The 22,710-nt window shown below is 41.4% G+C and overlaps 1 protein-coding gene across 38 annotated transcripts; it reads left to right on the forward strand.

The window, feature by feature from the left end:
* Positions 1 to 2,296: 2,296 nt before the first annotated feature.
* Positions 2,297 to 21,354, forward strand: aifm1 (apoptosis inducing factor mitochondrion associated 1). Of its 38 annotated transcripts, none has more exons than XM_083775810.1 (28): positions 2,297 to 2,558; positions 5,423 to 5,556; positions 5,915 to 6,038; positions 6,181 to 6,204; positions 6,760 to 6,888; positions 7,985 to 8,053; positions 8,696 to 8,767; positions 9,034 to 9,108; positions 9,370 to 9,441; positions 9,957 to 10,028; positions 10,300 to 10,371; positions 10,530 to 10,601; positions 10,760 to 10,831; positions 10,990 to 11,055; positions 11,156 to 11,227; positions 11,615 to 11,742; positions 11,905 to 12,035; positions 14,321 to 14,411; positions 14,559 to 14,643; positions 14,731 to 14,807; positions 14,971 to 15,079; positions 15,167 to 15,274; positions 15,545 to 15,633; positions 15,846 to 15,986; positions 16,491 to 16,633; positions 19,551 to 19,675; positions 20,510 to 20,700; positions 20,817 to 21,354. In XM_083775810.1, the coding sequence occupies exons 1-28, from the start codon at positions 2,462 to 2,464 to the stop codon at positions 20,886 to 20,888; spliced, it is 2,712 nt and encodes a 903-aa protein (XP_083631936.1). In that variant the 5' UTR covers positions 2,297 to 2,461; the 3' UTR covers positions 20,889 to 21,354. The 38 variants fall into 38 exon arrangements, with proteins under 38 accessions (XP_083631936.1, XP_083631958.1, XP_083631947.1 ...); XM_083775832.1 differs by having other exon boundaries at positions 9,963 to 10,028; XM_083775821.1 differs by having other exon boundaries at positions 6,184 to 6,204.
* The last annotated feature ends 1,356 nt before the right edge of the window (positions 21,355 to 22,710 follow it).

A 22,710-nucleotide genomic window follows, 5' to 3' on the forward strand; every position in this document is an offset into this window, starting at 1 on the left:
CCTGTTTATTTTGTCGCGTTATACCTCCCACAGTTTTTGTCGCACGCACTCGAGCCATATGTCAAAACGACGGGCTACATCGGGAATCGTGTGCTTGTATTTTGCTAAGACATTTGTTGGATAATTTAATTGATATGAATTAATTAGTTAATAATTAAATTTCCCCATAGACATGAATGGGAAAATGCAAAAGTATTTTTTCCTCTGAGACCGTAAGGGCTATACTTACAAGACTTGGAGGAGAGATTCATAATAATTACTAAAATTAATTACCTTAGAAGTATACCGGTCGGCCTCATGGTGGCGCTATAACAGCCAACTTTACATTTTGGGGTATAACTCTTGAACCGTAGGTCGTAAAATCAAAATGTTTTTTTCCCTGGATTCCTTGGGTCATGACGCATCTCCCCATATAGGCCACGCCCATTTGCGTCTAGATAGATTTCCCGCCATTTTGAATTTTGTTCAAAACACACTTTTGGATCCTCCACCTACAGATTTTGTCCAAATCTCACAACAATCGGTACACATGATCTCGGGACCTATCCGATTAAAACAACACAGTCAGAATTTAGATCTTCTGCATCGTTCGGCTGTAATCGTCTTCCGAAGTTAGTGGGAGGGGCCTATTTTACGAAGAATACCACAATTCACGCACGGAATGTCCGATCCATCCCAAATCTGAATCACATGTCGAGGGTGGCTTAATCAACGCAGAGCCAAAAGCAATTCCATTTTCGACGGGTGCGATGTGGGCAACCACACTTTGCAATTTCCCAGAATTGCCTCTTTCTAGTTTTTATTATTAGTGTGGTTGCCCGAATGGGCAACCAGACTCTTGTAACTGTGACACTTTATTATTTTCTCACAGGAGTAGTCTTTATTTTGACGCTTTATACCTCCCACACTGTACGCTGTACGCACTTGAGCCATATGTCAAATTGACCGGAAAAATCGGGAATCGTGTGCTTGTATTTTGTTAAGAGAAATGTTGTATAGTTTAATTGATATGAATTTATTAGTGAATTAAATTTCCCCATTGACATGAATGGGAAAAGGCAAAAATGTAATTGAATTTTGTCCAAAACACACTTTTTGCTTTTCCTCCTACAGATTTTGTCCAAATCTCACAGAAATCGGCACACGTGATCTCTGGACCCATCCAATTAAAACTGAACTGCAGAATTTTGAAAGTGCGTATCGTTCGGCCGTAATCGTCTTCCGAAGTTAGTAGGAGGGGCCTATATCACAAAAAATGCCATAAATCACGAACGGAATGTCCAATCCATCCCACATTTCAATCACATGTCCGGGGTGGTTCAATCAACCAAGTTCTAAAAGCAATTCCATTTTCATCCATAGGGGGCGCCGCAAATGCGAGAAATGTAACCGTTTGTCGCAAAAACATGAATTTCGGGGGTTAAATCCCCTCAGAATTACTTACGCATGATCTAAGGCGTGACTTGAAATTGTAATTGGCTGGCAATACTAGTGGGAGGGGCATATGTAAGCCACTGCGGCAACCACACTCTGCAATTTTTTTAAATTGCGAATTTTCTAGTTTTAAGTCTATGCTTTGAATGCACACCAGAGGGCGAAATGTTTTGCCCTCCAAGTAATCCTACTGTTAACCTGAGGAGGGCAGAAACGCATGCATGTCTGCTACTGTGTTAGAAAAAATGAAGAAGTACTACTAAAGACCTTTCAAACGAAGATGAACTATTCTATGAGATGAACGTCCAAACAGCATTATTTTTGTACAGCTTTAATGTTTGTCTTTCAACAATGCTTGTTTAAAGAAAACGCCATAGTCAATAAAGAGACATTTAATGTTTATTTTGAGGACTAAAACAAACATTATCACCCGTTGCAAGATGATAAGAGCGCCTCACTTCACACGGGTGTGATTTTTTAAACAGTTTTAGATAGGCTACACTGCGAGCAAAGAAACGGAGGAACGTGCGATTCGCAATGGCAACAAAAAAAGACAAGACAATAATTATCCGGCCAGAAAAGGGACGTTTTAAGATAGAAGATAAGATAACTTGGCTAAAAAAAATGCCACATCGTCAATCTGCAAGCTCAGAGTCACAACAGCTCGTCGGAAGCGACGATTTGTGAGCTTGCAAGATCGGCGATTTGGCATAAAAGCAGGCTGAAGTTACGTCATTAGCGTAACGTTGCGTTTCCCACCCAGAGGTCTTCTCTCCCTCGTTTTAAAATCTCTACGCCGTTTACCCAATAGTACCCATGATTCATCTGGGCTGGATGACCTGTCTATGGCCTTGACGTAGCACTGAGCACTACTAGCGTGTGTGCTGTGTATGTGTGGAGCAGCAGAGTGGCTAGTGGTGTGTGTGTTCTGTTGTATGTGTGTGTGTGTGCGTGGATTTAACCCGGGGATAGCGTTCTCACTTCACGCTTAGCGGGCTAACGTGTAAAAACAGAAACAAGAGCCACGATGCTGAAATGTAAGACTGTGTGGAACAAACTTGCCCCTCTTGCCAGAGCCTCGTCAACGCTGTGTCGCCGGCATAACGCCGCGAGGAGAGCAGGAGGCAAGTGACTTGGCTGTCTTCTCTTTTGCTAGCTCACCTTCAGTGAATAATACAACATGTTAATGCATTTAAAGAAAGCTGTTTCTGGGACTGTGCTCACACAACATTAAAACACTGCAAATAACCTGGCTAGTTCGTTCAGACATGGTTGTTTACGTTATGGAATGGGACTGTCTGTGAATGTAGCTCTGTTACGCCAGTGAACTGAGTGGCAACAGATAGTAATCATTTTGTAGTTGAGTTGTAGTGCAGCAAGGGACGTCATCATGTGATTTAAGTATGCTAATGTTTTGTGATCATGGTGCGCCCCGTTTTATTTTCTGTAAGTTTACTGACATTTTTTTGTTCCGACATTCACGAGTCCTTGACATCTGTTTTCATAGAGTAAGGTCACGTTCAAACTGCAACCAAATGTTGCATAACACAACATGTCATTCATTCATTTCTTGACCCGAGACAGTTTATATGCCATTCTGTAAGTGCTCGTTTTGGATTACATAACATTAAGCCATTAATTAATATCAATAACATAATATCAGCAACTCTGAATGTGTCAACGAATAGCAGAGGGAGAGCACTGATGCAGACTTTGGAATATGAGCCACCTGAGACGAGACTGTCACATCTGAGAACTGTGGCGCACTTTCCTCCCGCATAGCATGGTTTAAAACTCCACAATCCAAACTCAAGTTATGATTTGAAATTACCTATAAGATGTCCACAGTACTAATGCACTGTTGCACACTACATATTTTAATTGCATTTCTTGCATTTTAAGGAATATACCAATTCAGCTCTATGACTTTACAATTAAAACGAAGACAGTGCTGAACTTTCATTCTTTCTGTGTTAGTATATTCCTTCATTCTGTGGTGATTTGGTTCTATTGTTTTAGGGTTTTATCCACATGAAGATGGAAAGATATTAGATGGATACCTTTATTGATTCCAGTTGCCCAGAAGCAGCTAGATTTACAAAGTTAGAGTATTGAGAGTAAGGAAAGTACTTTCGGATACAGCAATAGACAATAGTAATACAAAGGTAAAAAGCACCATACATCACAGTAAGAAGCACCAACAGTAATGAACAACCGCATACAACAGTATTAAATTATACCAACTATCCTGCATTATGCTGAAAAACAACACTACCAGCTTACGGTGTCCTCCTCATTTACGCTAGCATCCCTATTCTAGAGCAAACATTCAGTGGATCTACTAAAACTACAAGCTCGCACTCGCAGTGATCTTGTAGATGCGCTAATTCTCAGCAAAGACATTTGGTATAATTTTTTCTTTTGTGCATTTATATAGCGCCTTTATCCAAGGAGCTTCACGTAGATTGTGCATTACCTTCATTCACCCATTCACACACATTCATACACCGATGGCGGAGGAGGAAATCATGCAAGATCGTGACCCTGCACATCGGGAGCATTCAGGGGGTTCAGAGTCTTGCTCAAGGAGGACAGTTCGACACAAACTCAGGGAGAGCCCGGGGTAAAGCTGGGAACCTTCTGGTATCCAACCGGCAACTGTACCGCTGAGCCACTGCCGCCCCAAAGAGCAGGGGTCTTCAACAGGGGGTCCATGACCCCAGCCCTTACTACAGGGGGGTCACCAAATCTTTCTGTGATAGGATTTTGTCTATTAACCACCCCTGGTTTAAGTGGTAAAATACACATTAACAAGTCTCTTATCTCCCTCTCAGCTATCGGGTCCTTGGCCTGAAAAATGTTGAAGACCCCTGGTGTAGAGGGAAAAAATAAGGGACACTGTCTGGTGGTCAATGTACATCACTACACCTATAGGGTTTAAGTGATTCGGTGCGGTGGCTCAGGGGTAGAGTGGCTGGATGGTAACCGCAAGGTTGCCTGTTCGAACCCAGAGTTAGTGTTGAAGTGTCCTTGAGCAAGACACTGACTGAACCCCAAATTGCTCCTGATGTGCTGGTTGGTGCCTTGCTTGTTTTCCACCGCCATCTTGTGTATGCCTATACTATTAACTAGGGATGCACCGATCCGATACTCGTATCGGAGATCGGCGCCGATCCAGGCTAAAATTCTAGATCGGGTATTGGATCGGTGGCCGATCCATTATCCGATCCGATAATTATGTGTAATTACAGTATGAAAACAACTCTACCTCCTCTGTGACACAGCAGTGTAGTATTGACAGTATAACATCATGTGGAATGCAGCCAGGCTAGCCTGCGCACACATTAACCTGGTCTAATTGTTGCACAGTTATTTAATAAATAATTCAGTGCATTTATATCTGTGTTTATTTAGTTTTACAAAGTTGGGAAAGTAATGTTTAAGTCAAGCCTTGATGTTGCCTTACACAAAATAATGATTCCAGACTCCACACAGTGAGGCATACAGCTTAATAGGTTATTACGTTTCTTTGTGGGGGGTATCGGATCGGTACTCTGTATCGGCAGATACTGGACCCCCATGTATCGAAATCGGTATCGAATGCCAAAAAGCCGGATCGGTGCATCCCTACTATTAACTTTGTTTTGGACTCTCTATCAGAATTTACATTAATGAGTGATAGGTCTACTCGAAAATTAATGTTGCCCTAGAGATACAGTACATGGACGGACAGTGAACCCAACGCACCAGGGGTCATCGGAACAGTGACCTGTCGGAACATTGGGCCTTCGGAACACCGGCCTGTTGGAATATTGACGCAGACCCCTTAATAGACATCACATTACCCATAGCTGCCATGGAAGACATTATGTTTGGCTACATTGACCTTGTTTTATACACACAGACATTAATCTATTATTGGGGCAAAGCCGGGTTGAAATTACAAATGTCTTCTACTGTATCTTCTCTCTATCGTCTATCTTCACAGGTTTGAACAATGGCGGTAAACCAGCACTACTCCCTGTGGCCCACATGTCAGCTGGTGGTGCAGGAGGTGGTGGTGCGAATAACAGGTTATACGTCCTTCTCGTTGGAGCAGCCACTGTCGGTGCTGGAGTTTATGTAAGTAGGATAGGATGTCATGCCCCCTAATTTGTCTACTAATTTAGGCTTTTGTCACATCTGGGTGCCCAAATATCTCATTTATATCAGAATTTGTGTTGTGATCTTAACCCATTTGGGATTGAGCCCGATTTTTGCTATAATATACTTGTAGGCAACAAGAACCCCTAGTATTATAGATTATTCTGAATCATGTTTATCTATGGACTTTGTAGTTTGTACTTTTTGGGGGTCACCCAGTTGGCCATTTTAGATTTATTTAAGTAGGCTAGAGGTAAACATTGTTTGTTGGTCCTTGGCCAAAATATTCTGCTAATGATTCCTGCCATGTTACAAAGGTGTTTGTATGTTTTTATAGACATTCCAAACCCTCAGGGGAGACAAACGGAGACATGACGATCGTATTTCAGAAATTGAATCCAGATCAAAAAAGGACACCACAGCACAAGTAGACACATACATGAAGCTAGACGCTCCTCCTGGTAGGATTTTTCACTGATCCTTTGAAGCCTTTCCCATCGCTAAAACTTTCATTTATGGCTTTTAAAATGGTCCTCTCTGTGTAGCCATTACAGCATTATAGTAAATGCAGATTAAGTTACTTTCCTCAAATTTGTGTTTTAGCAGTACCTGCCACAGAAACAGAAGGTGAGTTAATATCCCAAGGTTCTTAATGGACTTTTCTTCTAAACATTTATACCCCTCATCAACATTTCTTAATATATTATTGATAGTGAAAATGAACTTCTGAATCTGAATAACCTAATACAAAAGTAATTGACCACGATGACCTTGCAGGCTTATGCAAAGGCTAAATATCAGGTCATTTTGATATTATAGTTGGACTGATGATAGGTTCTTGCTTTATCTATGATCCTCGATTACTATTTCTATCATTTGATAGACCTTGTATTACCATTTGTATTACCTTGTGTTTTCCTTGCTTACTGTAAATCGAATAAGAGCATCTGCTAAATGCCTAAATTGTAATTGGGCTTCAACAGTAGCCTGGATAATAACTCAGACTCAAATCGCCGGCAGGCAATTTTTCTTTTGCCAACAGCTGATTCGGTCTGGCTTATTAGCCAGGCTACTTCAACAGTAGTGTGTTCATAATTTTAACTGAATGATAATACAGTAACTAGTACTGTAGCTGGTGTGTAGTTTTATCTTGTGCTTTGTGATTTATTTCTCGTCACAAAGAAGTGAAAGAGCAGGCCTCTGAACCTGCAGCTACTGACACGGAACCGCCACTGTCTGCTGAGGATGTTAGCCCTCCAGCGCCTGTACCTACGGAGCCAGCTCCCAGTGAAACCACAGAAACCTCCCCAGGTTCAGCATTTATATATCTATTTTTTATTCATTTGTATATATCGAGGCTGTCCGGAAGAAACCACCAAACTAAAGTTTTTATTATATATTATTATATTATATTATTTATTTGTTATTATTTTTTGTCTTACATTTTTTCATAAATCAATGCTATTGAACATCCTTTACGTCTGTGTGTTGGTTAAAAAAATATTGAACCAAAGTATTAAAAAGCGCTTAGACAAAAACCTACTAACTCCACTTGAGCTTGATGTTTTTTCTTTTTCATTTCTGAAAAATTAACATTTTTAAATTAGGTGATTTCTTCCAGACAGCATATACTGTGTGTGTGTGTGTGTGTGTGTGTGTGTGTGTGTGTGTGTGTGTTCTGTGTGTGTGTGTGTGTGTGTGTTCTGTGTGTGTGTGTGTGTGTGTGTGTGTGTAAAGGGAATAGCATATGGTTAGAGGCCTGTTCCCTGATATGAGTGTGAATATGCATGCTTCCCCTTCTTAAATTGTTTGTGTGTGTGTGTGTCTGGGTTGGGGTAGTGTAGTGTTATACTCGGGTCCAAAATGACCGACCCGTATCGTATCCTAATGGACCTGACGTTTCTTTAATGATATACCTGTTAAAATTGTTCAGAGTTCTGACACTTTTTGGACCCGAAAACTGTAATTGGACCTGTGAAATCTGTTCTGAGATGAAAGAACTCTGACTCTTGAGTTTGATATGCATCTGACAAATCTAGCATCTACGTAACCGCCTGCCCTACAATAAGAGACAAATAAATGTAATTGCATGTTTTCACCTCGATATATTTTCCAACTCAACTTAATTTAGCTGGCAGCATGACATGCATGCGCAGCTCAACTCACCCCTGAGTACAGCTTTTCTCGGATTCACTTGGGTATTACGCATGATATGATAAACAGACCCGGGTAATATAATCTGAGCCAACCCAGAGACAGTTACACATAATAAAATTCAGACTTAGACCTGTATGGGTTTCAGGTATTGTGTATTTTTAGTTTTTTGTGAAGACCTATAGTACCAGGGTGGCGAGGGTGCCCAACTAATTGCATCTAATCTCAGACTATGAATTGTTTTAATTAACAGCAGCTGAGTCAGTAGTAGAAACAACCCTTGAACAACCAGCAGAACTACCTGCTGCATCAGTAGTTGAGGGTAAGATTCACCTTGGATGGTTTAATGAAAAGCCTGTCTGATAATTATTATTATTTAATTATTAATAATAATAAATTATTATTACATATTTCATAGAATTATGACTTAAAGCCAGGAGTCCAATGCATCCTGAAGCACTGGAGTTGCCAAACAGACATGTCTTCAGTGATTTAAATAGGTTTTCAATGTAATGGGTCCCGGGACCCAGGGTGGTCTTTTAGATGCTTCAACAACGTTAGGAGTCATATTTTGTCATTTTTACAAATTGCAGCATTTAACTCATATTTCATCTTATATGGTTATAATATGGTTATATTCATGTAGAAAATGTATCTGAAAGAAATAAACACGATTCTAAATCTGACACTTGCAAAGAGTTAGGCAAACCACAGTGCAAAGTATATGCAAACATAAAGTAAATTAAATGGCACCAAAGTAGTACAGTACAGTAGTGCGTCCATGGGACCCCCAGAAAGGTCCACGGATGGGTCCATTATCAATAATTGCGTTTTGGGATGCAAAATGCACCCTATTAGCATCACTGTGTCGACCCCTGGTCGTCCACTACAGTCTTTTGTTAAATATTATTTTATTTTGCCGTCATCTGAAGTTGGCATAACATTGTTAACCCTATGCTAACAGAACCAGCACCGCCATTAGAACCTTCCCCACCCGAGCTTACAGAACAGCCTGCTGAACCCGTTGTAGCGAGTGGTAAGCACTCTAACCAATGCATGGAACAACTGAATTTCATTTGAAATATTTATTTTACCATTGTTCCTTATATATATTGCATGTAAATGGAACAGGTTTTTAATGGCCTTATACCAACAGAAGCTGCACTTACCTGGAGTCTCTGGAGTTCTCTGCAACTTTCTTTCACACACTTTGATGTTCTGATGTTTAAGATTAATATTTATTTTTGCCTTCATACAACACAGCTGTTTCAATGTACAGTGTTATTGCTACTATGCTAACAGAACCAGCACCGCCATTAGAACCTTCCCCACCCGAGCTTGCAGAACAGCCTGCTGCTGCACCTGTTGTAGAGAGTGGTAAGCACTCCAACCAATGCATGGAACAACGGAATTAAAACAAATATATTTATTTTACAATTGTTCCTTATATTATATTGCATGTAAATGTAACATGTTTTTAATGGCATTATTCCAGCAGAAGCTGTACTTACCCTTTGATCTCTGGAGTTTGATATAACATTCTTTGACACAGTTCTGATGTTTTAGAATAATATTTATTTTTGCCTTCATACAACACAGCTGTTTCAATGTACAGTATCATTTCTACTATGCTAACAGAACCAGCACCGCCATTAGAACTTTCCCCACCCGAGCTTACAGAACAGCCTGCCGCACCTGTTGTAGAGAGTGGTAAGCACTCCAACCAGTGTTCTATTTACCACATTCTGCGGGTTGTTATGACTTTAAAGTCTCATGTTGCATGAAAATGGAACAAACCTTTATTGGCATGATGCCAGCCCTGTGTTTTTCTGTTGCTTAAAGGTATATTCAGTGATTTCACTTAATTCAAATGTCACCTTTTTCCTTTTTTTGGGGGGGGGGGGGATAATCCTCCTTACTATAGAGTGGGCTGACTATAAGGAGTTCCTCCCTGTCCCCAGTGAGCCCCTGGGGTAAAAAAAAAAACCCTAGTTTGTGGTGGTGGGTGAGAAAGCCTTCATCCAATCAGGATGAGAGGGGCCTTCCTCCAATCATGATCGAGTGTACTGTACTGTAGAGCGTGTGCATGTGCATATCTTGTTACCGGGGCGGACCAGGGTTTTTTCCAAATCACTGAATGCTCCTTTAAGTTTAATTATATATTTTTCTAATAGTTTTTGCCGTCATCTGAAGTTGGCATAACATTGTTAACCCTATGCTAACAGAAGCAGCACCGCCATTAGAACCTTCCCCACCCGAGCTTACAGAACAGCCTGACGCACCTGTTGTAGAGAGTGGTAAGCACTCTAACCAATGCATTTGAATTATATAAAAACATATTATACACTGAATCTTAATGGGAAAATATTTTAATGCCATTATCCCAACAGAATTGGCACTTAACCCTAAATTGAGTCACTGGCGTTTTCTAAAACATGCTTACACATTGTTCATTGGTTGAGTTAAAACATGATGTTCTGATGTTGAAAGTTAATTGCATTTTTGCCTTCATACAATGCAGCTGTGACAATGTACAGTGGCATAACATTGTTAACCCTATTCTAACAGAAACGGCGACTCCATTAGAACCTTCCCCACCCGAGCTTACAGAACAGCCTGCTGCACCTGTTGTAGAGAGTGGTAAGCACTCTTAACAAGTGCATGGAACTACTACATTTACATTTTGAGGTTTTATGCATATGTCATTGACTTTACTCCTGTCCTCATGTTGTTAATTAACCTTATTGTTGCCTACACAACAGAGCAGTTGTAATGAAATGTTGCTACTATGCTAACAGAACCCACAGCCCCAATAGAATCGTCCCCACCCGAGCTTACAGAACAGCCTGCTGCACCTGTTGTAGAGAGTGGTAAGCACTCTTAACAAGTGCATGGAACTACTACATTTACATTTTGAGGTTTTATGCATATGTCTTTGACTTTACTCCTGTCCTCATGTTGTTAATTAACCTTATTGTTGCCTACACAACAGAGCAGTTGTAATGAAATGTTGCTACTATGCTAACAGAACCCACAGCCCCAATAGAATCGTCCCCACCCGAGGTTACAGAACAGACTCCAGCACCTGTTGTAGAGAGTGGTAAGCACTCTTAACAAGTGCATGGAACTACTACATTTACATTTTGAGGTTTTATGCATATGTCATTGACTTTACTCCTGTCCTCATGTTGTTAATTAACCTTATTGTTGCCTACACAACAGAGCAGTTGTAATGAAATGTTGCTACTATGCTAACAGAACCCACAGCCCCAATAGAATCGTCCCCACCCGAGGTTACAGAACAGACACCTGTTGTGGAGAGTGGTAAGCACTCAGACCTGTGCATCGAACCAGTTAATGCCATTTCTCACAGTGCAAGGGATTATTTTGTGTTAATTACTTAATGCTGCGGCTTTGCTAACAGAATGTACCCCAGCAGCAGAACCCCCAGCAGCAGAAACAGCAGTGCCACAGTCCTCAGTGATTGCAGATAGTGGTAAGATTTATTTTGCAGACTCCTGGAGTTGGGAAGTTGGGAACGCATGACAATACGTTTTAATATTAAACAAAACCTTCTCTCCTTTTCTTTTCCTTTTTTAACGTTTTCCCTCATTACAGCTGTGTCCTTGGCCTGGATCCTTTGGATCTTTGTTTGGTTCCGTGTAGTGCTAAAGGTTAATCGCTCACACATGAAATCATTTTATGAGACACTTTATTGATTTATTGATCCTATTTATTTCACTCTCAATTCCTTCGGGGGTTATTTCTGCAAGTCATTGTTTGGCTGCTGCTCAGTACCTAGATATGGCTCCTGTATTGACTTGTATCTATATTCCATTCTCTCTCTGTCTCGGCTTGCTCCATCTCTTCTGCTCTCATGTAGCTCCCGCAACAGACCTTGTACCAAGCCCACCCAAGATCCCCTCACATGCCCCATATCTACTGATTGGCGGTGGCACAGCCTCGTTTGCTGCTGCCCGGTCAATCCGAGCCAGAGACCCTGGCGCCAAGGTCAGTAAGGCCTTTGTTGGTTCACAATTTAACAATACTGTAGTAGTTTTGGTTTAAAAACATATATATATATTTGGGTTAGGGTTATCTGTTTTTCAATACATCTATGTTAAGCAAAATGAATTCCTTTTCTTTTTCTTTTGTTTCATAATTTGCCACCAGGTATTAATTGTGACGGAGGAGCCTGACCTTCCATACATGAGGCCACCTTTGTCTAAGGAGCTCTGGTTCTCTGATGACCCCAGTACGGCAGACACCCTACGCTTCAAGCAATGGAACGGCAAAGAGAGGAGGTGTGTTAAAATGTATTTAGAAATGTAAAGCATGCACACCCACTCTGTTGCTTACTTGTTGCCGGTGTTTATTGCAAGATCACAATCACTAGTGATCTTGCAATAAAAGTAGATCACTTTTATTGCAAGATGTCTTATTAATATTTGTCACATAGGCAGATTTTGTTGTTTTGTTTTTTGAGTTCAGGTTACACTGGGGACATAATTGACAATCAATGCCCCAAAAAAGCCACTAAAATCTAATTGAATCACTTCCTGATTGTCACACACAAATTCTTATGTGTGATTTATATTGTCAGGTGCTAACCAATTGCAACCAGCAATGGGCGACTGTGTCTCAGGAGGTAGAGCAAGTCGTCCAATGATCCCTGGGTCTGCGGTTCGAATCCCGGCTCCTCCTGTCCACATGTCGAAGTGTCGTTCTTGGGCAAGACACTGAACCCTACATTGCCTCCAATGAGTCGGTCGGTGTGAGCTCGCCACTGTTGGTACCGTTGGTTGACTGGCGCATTCACGTTGGCTCTAGGTATAATATTAATGCTGGAATGTCCCGCATTATAAGTGCACACCACCAGTTCACCGCATCATGTTTTGTCTGTGCCGACTCACAACATATTTAAATACGTAACAGGAACGCGACTACTTGCTACCCCCCCCACCCCCGCCTTTTTCATTTGGGGGAAGATTCTGCGTACCACCAAAGGGGTCGTTAAGTACCACCAATGGTACGCGTACCATAGGTTGAGAATCACTGACCTAGGGCAATCATTTTGAATTGCACATGACATGATTCACAACATCTTTACAAGGTCAATGAGGTTTCAGAGGATACATTCTTTAATTTGCCTTTCGAGGACAGAAGGTTTAGGGGAGTCTCCTTGTTCAGCTTGATTGGGGTTACTGAGTCCGTTTGGGCCTTTGTTATTGAATTGCTGCGGTCCATGCTTGGTGAAGGTGACCTCGATAACGGCTCTTCAGGGGAGCTGTTGCAGTGGACACGGGTATGGGTTTATTTCTCCCACACAGTATCCGGTATGATGCCCTTGGCCTCCACTACAGCACACTGGAGCGGACAGAACTGCTCTTCGTGGAGCTTCCGTATCTGCTCGTCTCCATGACACACCTGCTGAAGTTGGCCCGGTAGACCTCCCAGGTCGGCGTTGCTTTTCCGCTTCTCCTGGTCCGAGGCGCTCCCCCTTCACAGAGCCCATCAGGACATCATTCTCCACCTGGAGTCCGGCTACGCTACGGCTCAGCTGAGAGTCACTCATTTGTCTCTGTCTTGTAGAGCACTGTTTGCATTCCATATCCAGTTTCTGCTCCGTCTTAATAGCAAGCTGTTGTTCAAGCTGAGCCCTCAAGGCCCCCAACTCTGTTATCTTCGTCCCTCTCCGTGTCCTTATCTTTTAGAGCGTTGTGCATGTTGGCTAATTTAGCTCTCTGTTTCATCAACTCTTTATTCAGGCGGTCAAACTCTTGCTGTCGTAATTCTGGTCCCTTGTCGGAGGAGGTCCAGCTCACTGGCTAGCTGCTCTTTGGCTCTGAGGAAGTCATCTTGGCTTTGTTTTACAGTATTCAGAAGCTTCACCGTTTCTACATTGCTTCTCATTTGTTCGGCCGCCTTACAAACATTCTTGTTTTAAACTTAAACTGTCCACTAAAAATATATGAAATACATTTGAAGTTATAGGCTATGCGGTAACAGATGTGCCTTATTGCAGTGCGTGCCATATCACGAGTGTGTTGCGCGTCGTTGCATTTTTAGATCCTGAGGGGACCGGGCGATCAACATACTGTGAAATGCTGAGACACACTCGGGACCACTGGGAAATAAGTCACGATATGGTCGTGAAAAGAGATTTCATTTCTTACCCGTCTTTGGGCTAGTTCCCATCGGGCTCGCCACAGCTGGAACAGATGGAAACTATCTGTTCCCATCTGTTAATAATAATAATACCTGGAAGTACTCAATGGCGCTTTCCAACACTTACTGCTGCAGACATTGGTGCGGTGGGGAGCTACCGCATCATATGTTTACCCTGCGGCTGTTTTTAACCTGAACTTGAAAACAAACTACAAAATCAGCCTATGGTTGAATTAATAATGACATGATATTGGTTCATACATACCATCATTCTGAACACATCTCATGAAATACCTCTTATAAAATACTGAAGAAGCAGAAATTCTGGCATTGTAAAGAAATACATTTTACAATAAAGCAGTCATCCAGTGTTTTTAATACATATATATTTTTTAATATATATATTATGTGTGTTTGCCAGTATCTACTTCCAGCCACGCTCTTTCTACATCGGTCCTGAAGATTTGAGTGCTGCTGAAAATGGTGGAGTGGCTGTGCTCACTGGAAAAAAGGTTGGACAATCAGTTTAATATAGTATATTGTTTGCTTATTCTTGCTTTCTTTGTCTCAATTTTGCTTTCAAACTTTACCACCCAAGTGTGAATTAAAATGGCTGACTTCTGAATAGGAGTTACATTCAATGTTGTTAATCTCTTCAGGTGGTGTATATGGATGTGAGGGAAAATAAAATACAACTTGATGATAAAACCGAGATATCCTATGACAAGTGCCTGATTGCCACCGGTAAGCCACATTAAAAATGTATGCATGTAATGTATGTAATACCATGTGCCTTAAAGTATGTAGACATTAATATGAATTTTACTTTAGGTGGAATACCAAGAAATCTACAAGTAATTGAAAGAGCAGGAGAAGAGGTGATGAAGAGGACTAGTTTATTCCGTAAGGTCAGTGTTCTGCCAGCAGGTGGGGTAGTTTTGCTTCACTCTTGACTCCCGGCAGCTTCACATAGGGAGACTCAAATGAATGGGCCATAGATTGGTGTTGGGATAATTACTCTAAACTGCAGATCTTGTATTGAATGAACGTGGATTTTACTCTCATCCCCAGGTTGAAGACTTCAAAGCATTGGAAAAGGTCTCCAGAAATGTAAAGTCCATCACCATCATTGGAGGAGGTTTCTTGGGCAGTGAGCTGGCCTGTGCCCTTGGCAGGAGATGTAAGCCTACCAAAGAAAGAGGAAGTGACATAAGGAACATGACTATATCATTGCTGAACTCTTTTGTAACTCCCGCTCTCTTTTCAGCAACTGATGCTGGCTTGGAGGTGGTCCAGCTGTACCCTGAGAAGGGTAACATGGGAAAGGTGCTTCCTGAATATTTGAGCAACTGGACAACGGAGAAAGTTAAGACAGGTAAAATGTCCATTTTGCATTTCAGCTTGCTTCCTTCAACTTCTAACGAAACACGGTTTTCATTGTTTTCCCATGTTCTTCATTGAGCGCCTGCCCCTCATGTGTTTTCCCATGTTCTCCATTGAACACCTGCCTCTCGTGTGTTTTCCCATGTTCTCCATTGAACACCTGCCTCTCGTGTGTTTTCCCATGTTCTCCATTGAACACCTGCCTCTCGTGTGTTTTCCCATGTTCTCCATTGAGCGCCTGCCTCTCTCGTGTGTTTTCCAGAGGGTGTAAAAGTCATGACAGAGGCCTTGGTGAAAGCTGTGACATTCAAGGATGGCCAGGTGGAAATCAAACTGAAGGATGGCCGTGTGGTGAGTCCAAGTTACTCAAATAAATTAACCACTAATTATTTTTAACATTTCTGATATACGATTTGACAGTGTAAGTAGATTTTCTTTTTAATTTTCACCCAAAATCAGTATGCTATGGTTAAAGTGGTTAAGTTCAGTTCATGTAGTAGAAAAGAAAGGGTAGGGTAAACCTAAGGGTATTTTTCTGACTGTCTCTCATGTTCCAACTATAGGTGAAAACCGATCACATTGTGGCTGCTGTGGGCCTGGAGCCCAATGTTGACCTTGCCAAATCAGCAGGTCTGGAAGTGGACGCTGACTTTGGTGGCTTTCGGGTCAATGCAGAGCTGCAGGCTAGATCCAACATTTGGGTGGTAAGGTTCTGGACTCATTTTACGGTTGTTGTAAAGTACTGCAGGACAGGTACAGTACAGGCCCAGTCAAACATTGTTTTAGTGGTCACAAGTTTCATGTTTGAAGATGAAGTTCATATTGTGGCAGTTGTGACCTACTGTGCCTACAGTACTGTATAACAATACTGCTCTTTAGAGAACAATGTGATTGTTAATGCCCCTTTATATTGTATTTGCTGTTGTTACTAGAAAAAACGTTTATTAACGCTCTTATTTTGTAAAACTGTATTAAGTTCATACAGAAGCAATGTTGTTTGTGTTTCCTAGTTAACATCAGCATGGATGCAGATATCAAACATTGACACCAGACACAACACGATACATCTCTGTAAATGCACTTGTCTTTTGGAGTGGCAACTGTCTCTCCAAGCTCCACTCAAGAACGTTAAGTTAAGTAACGTTGTTATGGTACAAGATGTCATGCATAGTACATAAACCTCCACTGTTCTGTTCTTTGTGCTCCAGGCGGGAGACGCTGCATGCTTCTATGACATCAGACTGGGACGCAGGCGAGTGGAACACCATGACCACGCCGTCGTGAGCGGTCGGCTAGCGGGAGAGAACATGACAGGCGCTAACAAGCCCTACTGGCATCAGTCAATGTTCTGGTGGGTGTTCGTCGTACATTCAACTTATATTTCCAGACAGTTGTCCCATTGAAACCCGAGTTAAAAACGTTCACTTTGAAAAAAAATATATACCGTAATTTCCGGACTATAAGCCGCACCTGAATATAAGCTGCACCAGCCAAATTTGGGGAAAATCCCATATACAAGCCGCACCGGAATATAAGCCGCACCGGACTATAAGCCGCAGCTACGTTAGCTCAGAGCCTGAGATGGCTCTGCGTTAGCTGTAAATATCCATAGATTAGCCGCACCGTTGTATAAGCCGCAGGGTTCAAATCATGGGTAAAAAGCCACGGCTTATAGTCCGGAAATTACGGTATACAAAGATTTGCGCCACATTTTTACGATAAAAAAAAAATAGCAGACCTACAAGCTCGTAGCGTGCGACTCAGTGGCGCGCTATGAGCTTGTAGATCTGCTATTTTTCAATAGCTAAATTATAACATGATGTTTAAAACACCAAAAGGGGTTCCCGCCCAAAATGGGTTATGCTAATCATACTATAATCATACTATAATTCTAACAATGTCTGTCCGCCTGTGTGTGTGTCTGTCTGTCTGTCAGAAACAACGCCGTAGCTCCTCATTGCCTGCACCAATCGCTCCCACTCACACAGGCATTGACCATATGAATATGGAGGGCGTAACGAAGCCCTTTTTTTGATTTGACACATTAATGATTATTAATGAATTTATTAGTGAATTAAATATCTCACAACGCGTAAGGGCTAGTAACTTATAACTAACTAAAGATTCTCATTGCCGTTCAAAATACAAGGGTCGCATCCAGTGACAATTTTTGGCTACAAGCCTTATACTTATGTGCTTACAACAGATGGAAAGAGCTTCAGCGGTTAAACCAGTGTAACCTGGGGATTGTGCATTTCCATGGATGGGAATTTGTTTGATTACTACAGTATGTAGAGAAATGCTCAGACTGAAGCTATGGTCTTAAATACAAGAATAAAAAAAAAGACCCCCAGGAACGCGCCATGGGGGCCGGGCCGGTTCCGAAACGGTTGAGAAATAACAGAGTTACCGTGTGGCGGTCCCTCTACTGTACTGTACTGTGTAATGTACTGGCACACCCGAAATCATCATATATATACAGTTAACATGTGCGTGTGTGTGTGTGACTGTGTGTTAGGTTGCACACAGGTGGTGAACATCCATGCTGATTTCATGCTCATACATACCTACCCAGCCAGGCAGGCACCCACCCACACACATAAGTCCGTAAGGGAGTGGTTGCACCACTCAAAAAGTGCTTCTTGAGAATACTCCCTTCTACTAAATTATTGAAGAGCACTTGTGGTCTGTAGGAGTTTCCAGCAGATGGCTGGAGTCAGAGAGCCTGCATCTTTCAATCCACAAGGATGTCTTTCCTCTTCGAGGGACAGAACAGATAGCACCACTTTAATCTCAGGAGTGTTTTGTTGTTGACAAGAATGCCAGAAGAGTAGTGACAATTCAATCCCCACTACAGATGTTAAGGTTGTAATGACTGCATTTTCTGACAGCTAGTATTTTAATTTTAAATTGGGCAGTTCTTAATCCACAACACATCTGAACCATGAATCAACCTGTTGTGAGGGGGTTCACAACTAAATAAACGGGTGGCCACCTGGATAGCAATGTTAATTTTTATTTAGTATTGGTCATAGTAATTTGAATACAATCATGGTAACTTGTTATCAGGGTAACGTAGAAGGACGGCTGCATGGCATGCTAGAATGTGGAATTGTGCTACACAAAGCGGTAAAAAAACACGTTTTTAAGATATTTTGGGGGGCTTTTTTGCCTTTTATTGATAGATGTACAGTAGGTTGACAGGAAACGGGAGAGATGGGGTGGGGGGGGGAGACACACAGAAAAGTTTGACGGGATCGGGACTCGAACCCGCGTCACACTGTCAAGGTGCCTGGACCGCTAAGCCGGCCAGGCCAAGTTTTTGTTCTGTAATAAAGAGCAGAGTGAAATAAGTGCACCTCCTTTGTTGTGTGGGGTCACTGCATGTTTGAATGTAGGGTGCAATATTTACAGGTTGACGAATGAATGGCACTCTAAGCTGCGAGTTGTAGATGTGGGATGGACAGTGAGATCTTCTGAGCCGAGTGTGGAAACATTTGAAGCATTGGAAGCATTTCAACGTTTGTTATTTATCATGGAGCTTGTAATCCCTGTATTATGAAAGCAGTTCTTTAAAAGCACTCTCTCACTGAACACGGTTAAGATTGTGTCCAGACCTGAATATTTGAATTATGAGAAATACCCGTAATAAAAAATGTATGCCACGGTGGGGCATTCAAGCGTCAGTGTGTCAGCTAAGCACTTATCGTCCCAAAGATATCACAGCAAAACGAGTGATTGGCATGGCACACCCTGCTCTTTATATACATATATAGCTTTATCAAAGGATAATTAGCCATTCACTTTTAGGTTAATAAAATGCTTTAAATCAGTATCAGCCAACCATAAGTCGGTGCTCAGTCGACTATTAGTCGACTAACAGCAAATTTATTCATCTATCAGTCGACTATACAAATCCTTAGTCGGGGACAGCCCTACAAGCCACACATGTACGACGACGAGCAGTACTGAACTGCTAGTACCGGTATACCGTAGCCATTGTTCTGAAAATCTCAAACTATTGGGCGGGAACCCCTTTTGGTGTTATCATTATGTTATGCTTTAGCTATTGAAAAATAGCAGATCTACAAGCTCATATGAGCTTGTAGGTCTGCTATTTTTGAAAAATCCAAGAAAGACTGACACAGAAACATAGCTTTTTCAGAAAACTGTCAAGATGTAGAAGACATTTTTAGAATCTGATCTCAGGTCAAAATGGGTTAACTGCTAATAATCGCCATGTCTCCTGATCCTCTTGTTTCACACAGGAGTGACCTGGGTCCCGATGTTGGCTACGAGGCAATTGGAATTGTTGACAGTAGCCTACCGACAGTGGGAGTATTTGCCAAAGCCACGGCCAAGGACACACCTAAAGCTGCCACCGAAAAGTCAGGTACTGTAGGACCATCCAGTTGTTTGTAAATCATAATCAGATCGAGTTCATTCAGTTTAGAAGCAGTGTTGTTTTAGTCGACTAAAACTATGACGAAAAAAGACAAACTACATAAAAACGAAATAAAAACTAAGCCATGATGACTAAAACTATGACTAAATATACTGAAAATTTCGTCAACAAATAAAAATTAGACTAAAATGTTAGGAAGGGACTAGTGGACAAGAGTATAAGTATCCAGTATAAGTAATTTTACACTTGGTTGCATGCTGAAAATAGCAGATCTACAAGTTGTGAGCTTGTAGATCGGCTATTTTCAGCCAGTGTAAAAACAGTCATTACGACGGCATCAAGGCCCACCAAAACATTTTAGTCGACTAAATCAACTGTAGACTTAGTCGACTAAAATCTTATATTTAGTCGACTAAAACTAGACTAACACTAAAAGATTCCAGGTGACTAAAATGTGACTGAAACTAATTGAAAACTATTGAAGAGACTATGACTAAAACTAAAATCAAAATGTGCTGCCAAAAACAACACTGTTTAGAAGAGCCAGGCCTATACTGAATGCCCTTCACACAGAAGACGATTATTTTCGCGCGAAAAAGAACGATGCCATGAATATTTAACGCGTTAAAACGTGTTGACCAATACAAATCTTGTTTGACTGTGTGCAAGGGCCTTAACCACTTTCAACCTGCCTCTATTTTGTAGCTACAAAATGTTCCATCAAAATATTTGAAACTTTTTGTTGCACGACTCCCATCGCACGACAAAGTATAAAATGGGGATTTAGGTGGTTATGGCTCTCTGATTTGTGATTTATTGCAGGAACTGGAATCCGTTCAGAAAGTGAGACCGAGGCAGTGGCCATAAGTCCAGTAGCCTCCTCCACACCAGCTCCGGCTCCAGTGCACCAGAAAGATGAATATGGCAAAGGAGTCATCTTCTACCTGAGAGACAAAGTGGTGGTGGGCATTATCCTGTGGAACGTGTTCAACAGAATGCCTATTGCGAGGAAGGTTAGTAGTGCTGTCACTTTGGTTGAAAAATATATTTTTCCTCGTAAATGTGTTTAATATATATATATATATATGTATTTTTTAAAATCATTGCTGTATTTTATTTTTGTATAAAGATCATTAAGGATGGTGAGGAACATGTGGATCTGAATGAAGTGGCCAAGCTCTTCAATATCCACGAGGAGTAGCTCTGCTCTTTGGAGAAGTTTCGGACAGGTTTCGTCGTAGGTTTTCGTCAAAGCAGAGGCAAACATAGGAGTGGACTGTCACTGCACATGGTGGCTTTGAACTTTGACAGTCAACGCCAGGTTCTGGAAAATCCACCCACTGATGCACACGAAAGGGAGAAACGCTATACATCACGTCACCGGAATATTTTCATATATTTGTAATTTGTACCAATGCCCTGCCCCGTTTTGTCGTTTGTTTTTTGTTTATTCTATTGAAGAGAAATCTAATGACTGGATCTCATCTGAATGCTATAGTATCCCCAGCTGTTATAGGCTCATGTTGCATATAGTGATCATGGTGTATATGTTTGCCTACTGTCCCCCAGAGCTCTACCAGGATAACGATGTTGAGCATGGATGTTTGCTTTGCCGTGTGTTCAGAGCAGCTTATGATGACTGCAATAAAAGCAAAAAGTATTTTTAACGTGACTGACTGATTCTAGCATCTAGTAAATCGGTTATTTTTGCCGAGGCACGTAGTGAGGGGGAAAACAGCAGACCAAGTACAGAGCCAACTCCTTTCAACCTAGTTCCAATTACTTTCTTCAGATTAAAATAGTAAATGGTGCTTTTTATATAGTGCCTTTATCCAAGGTGCTTTACATTGTGCATTACATTCACCCATTTACGCACACATTCATACACCGATGGCGGTAGAAACCATGCATGGCACCAGCCTGCTCATCAGGAGCAATTAGGGGTTCAGTGTCTTGCTCAATGACACTTTAAGACACTAACTGGGGGAGCCCGGATTCGAACTGGGAACCTTGGAGTTGTCATCCGGCCACTCTACCCATGATCCACCGCTGCCCCTGTAACCAAGTACTAATTTAAAGTATGGAGCGTTTAAGTGCTTAATGCCCTGGTTAAAAATCCTCTGGTCATTTATCAATTAGAATATACAAATGTAACCAAATGGATGAAGAAAACAAATCTATGGTACAGAGTGACAAGTTATTTTTTCCTTGAATTTCTTGTCAAAAACTCTGTTGGACACAAAGTACTGGTCTTTGAAATGTGAGAACATGCATACAGTAAGAACCTTATTTAGAATAGAATGGTGCAACTTCCATGTGCATAGAATGTTAAGGTACTAATTAAGTAATTAACCCATAACAGAAATTATCTCCGTTGAGGGAAAACACGGTAACTAACCTCAATTTGGCATTAGCAAGGTGGGCAGAAATATGATAAAGCTTGGTTAATTTAATTTAAATGCATTTCTTATAACCTGTTGAACTGCCATTATGTTCATCCTGTGGGCTATTCTCAGATTTAAATGAATGGAGGGAGGGGAAAAAACTGATAATGAACAGTTCTTCCACAAAGACAGAGATGATAATGCAAGAAGAACAGCTTTGCGGTGTCTCTTGATATGGATATTGTCCCTCCCTTTGCATTTTGTGGATCATGTCCACTGCAATTTGTAAAAGTCATTCAACTGTAAAAAGCTCAGACATGAAGCTTGGTTTCTGCAAAGTAGGACAGGGCGATATGGAGAAAAGAATCGTCACAATAACCAGAAGACTTTCTTCCGATATCTATGAATATCACTATATGGAATATTATATTGCATGTCGCATTGCTTGATGTGCAATGTTGATGTACAGTAGGAATATCTGACTTGGTAAATACACTTTGTAGTGCGTATGATTCATTTTAAAACGAATCCCACACTACAATGATAACCCATAAATACCCTCAAATTAACTGTACACCTCAAAGTAATGGTGAATCCCTCCAGGTCTTTAGGCCTGACGTCGAAATAAAAAAACCTCTG

The sequence above is a fragment of the Protomyctophum parallelum genome (assembly GCF_964188405.1).
Source record: "Protomyctophum parallelum genome assembly, chromosome: 1".
Classification (NCBI taxonomy): Eukaryota; Metazoa; Chordata; class Actinopteri; order Myctophiformes; family Myctophidae; genus Protomyctophum; species Protomyctophum parallelum.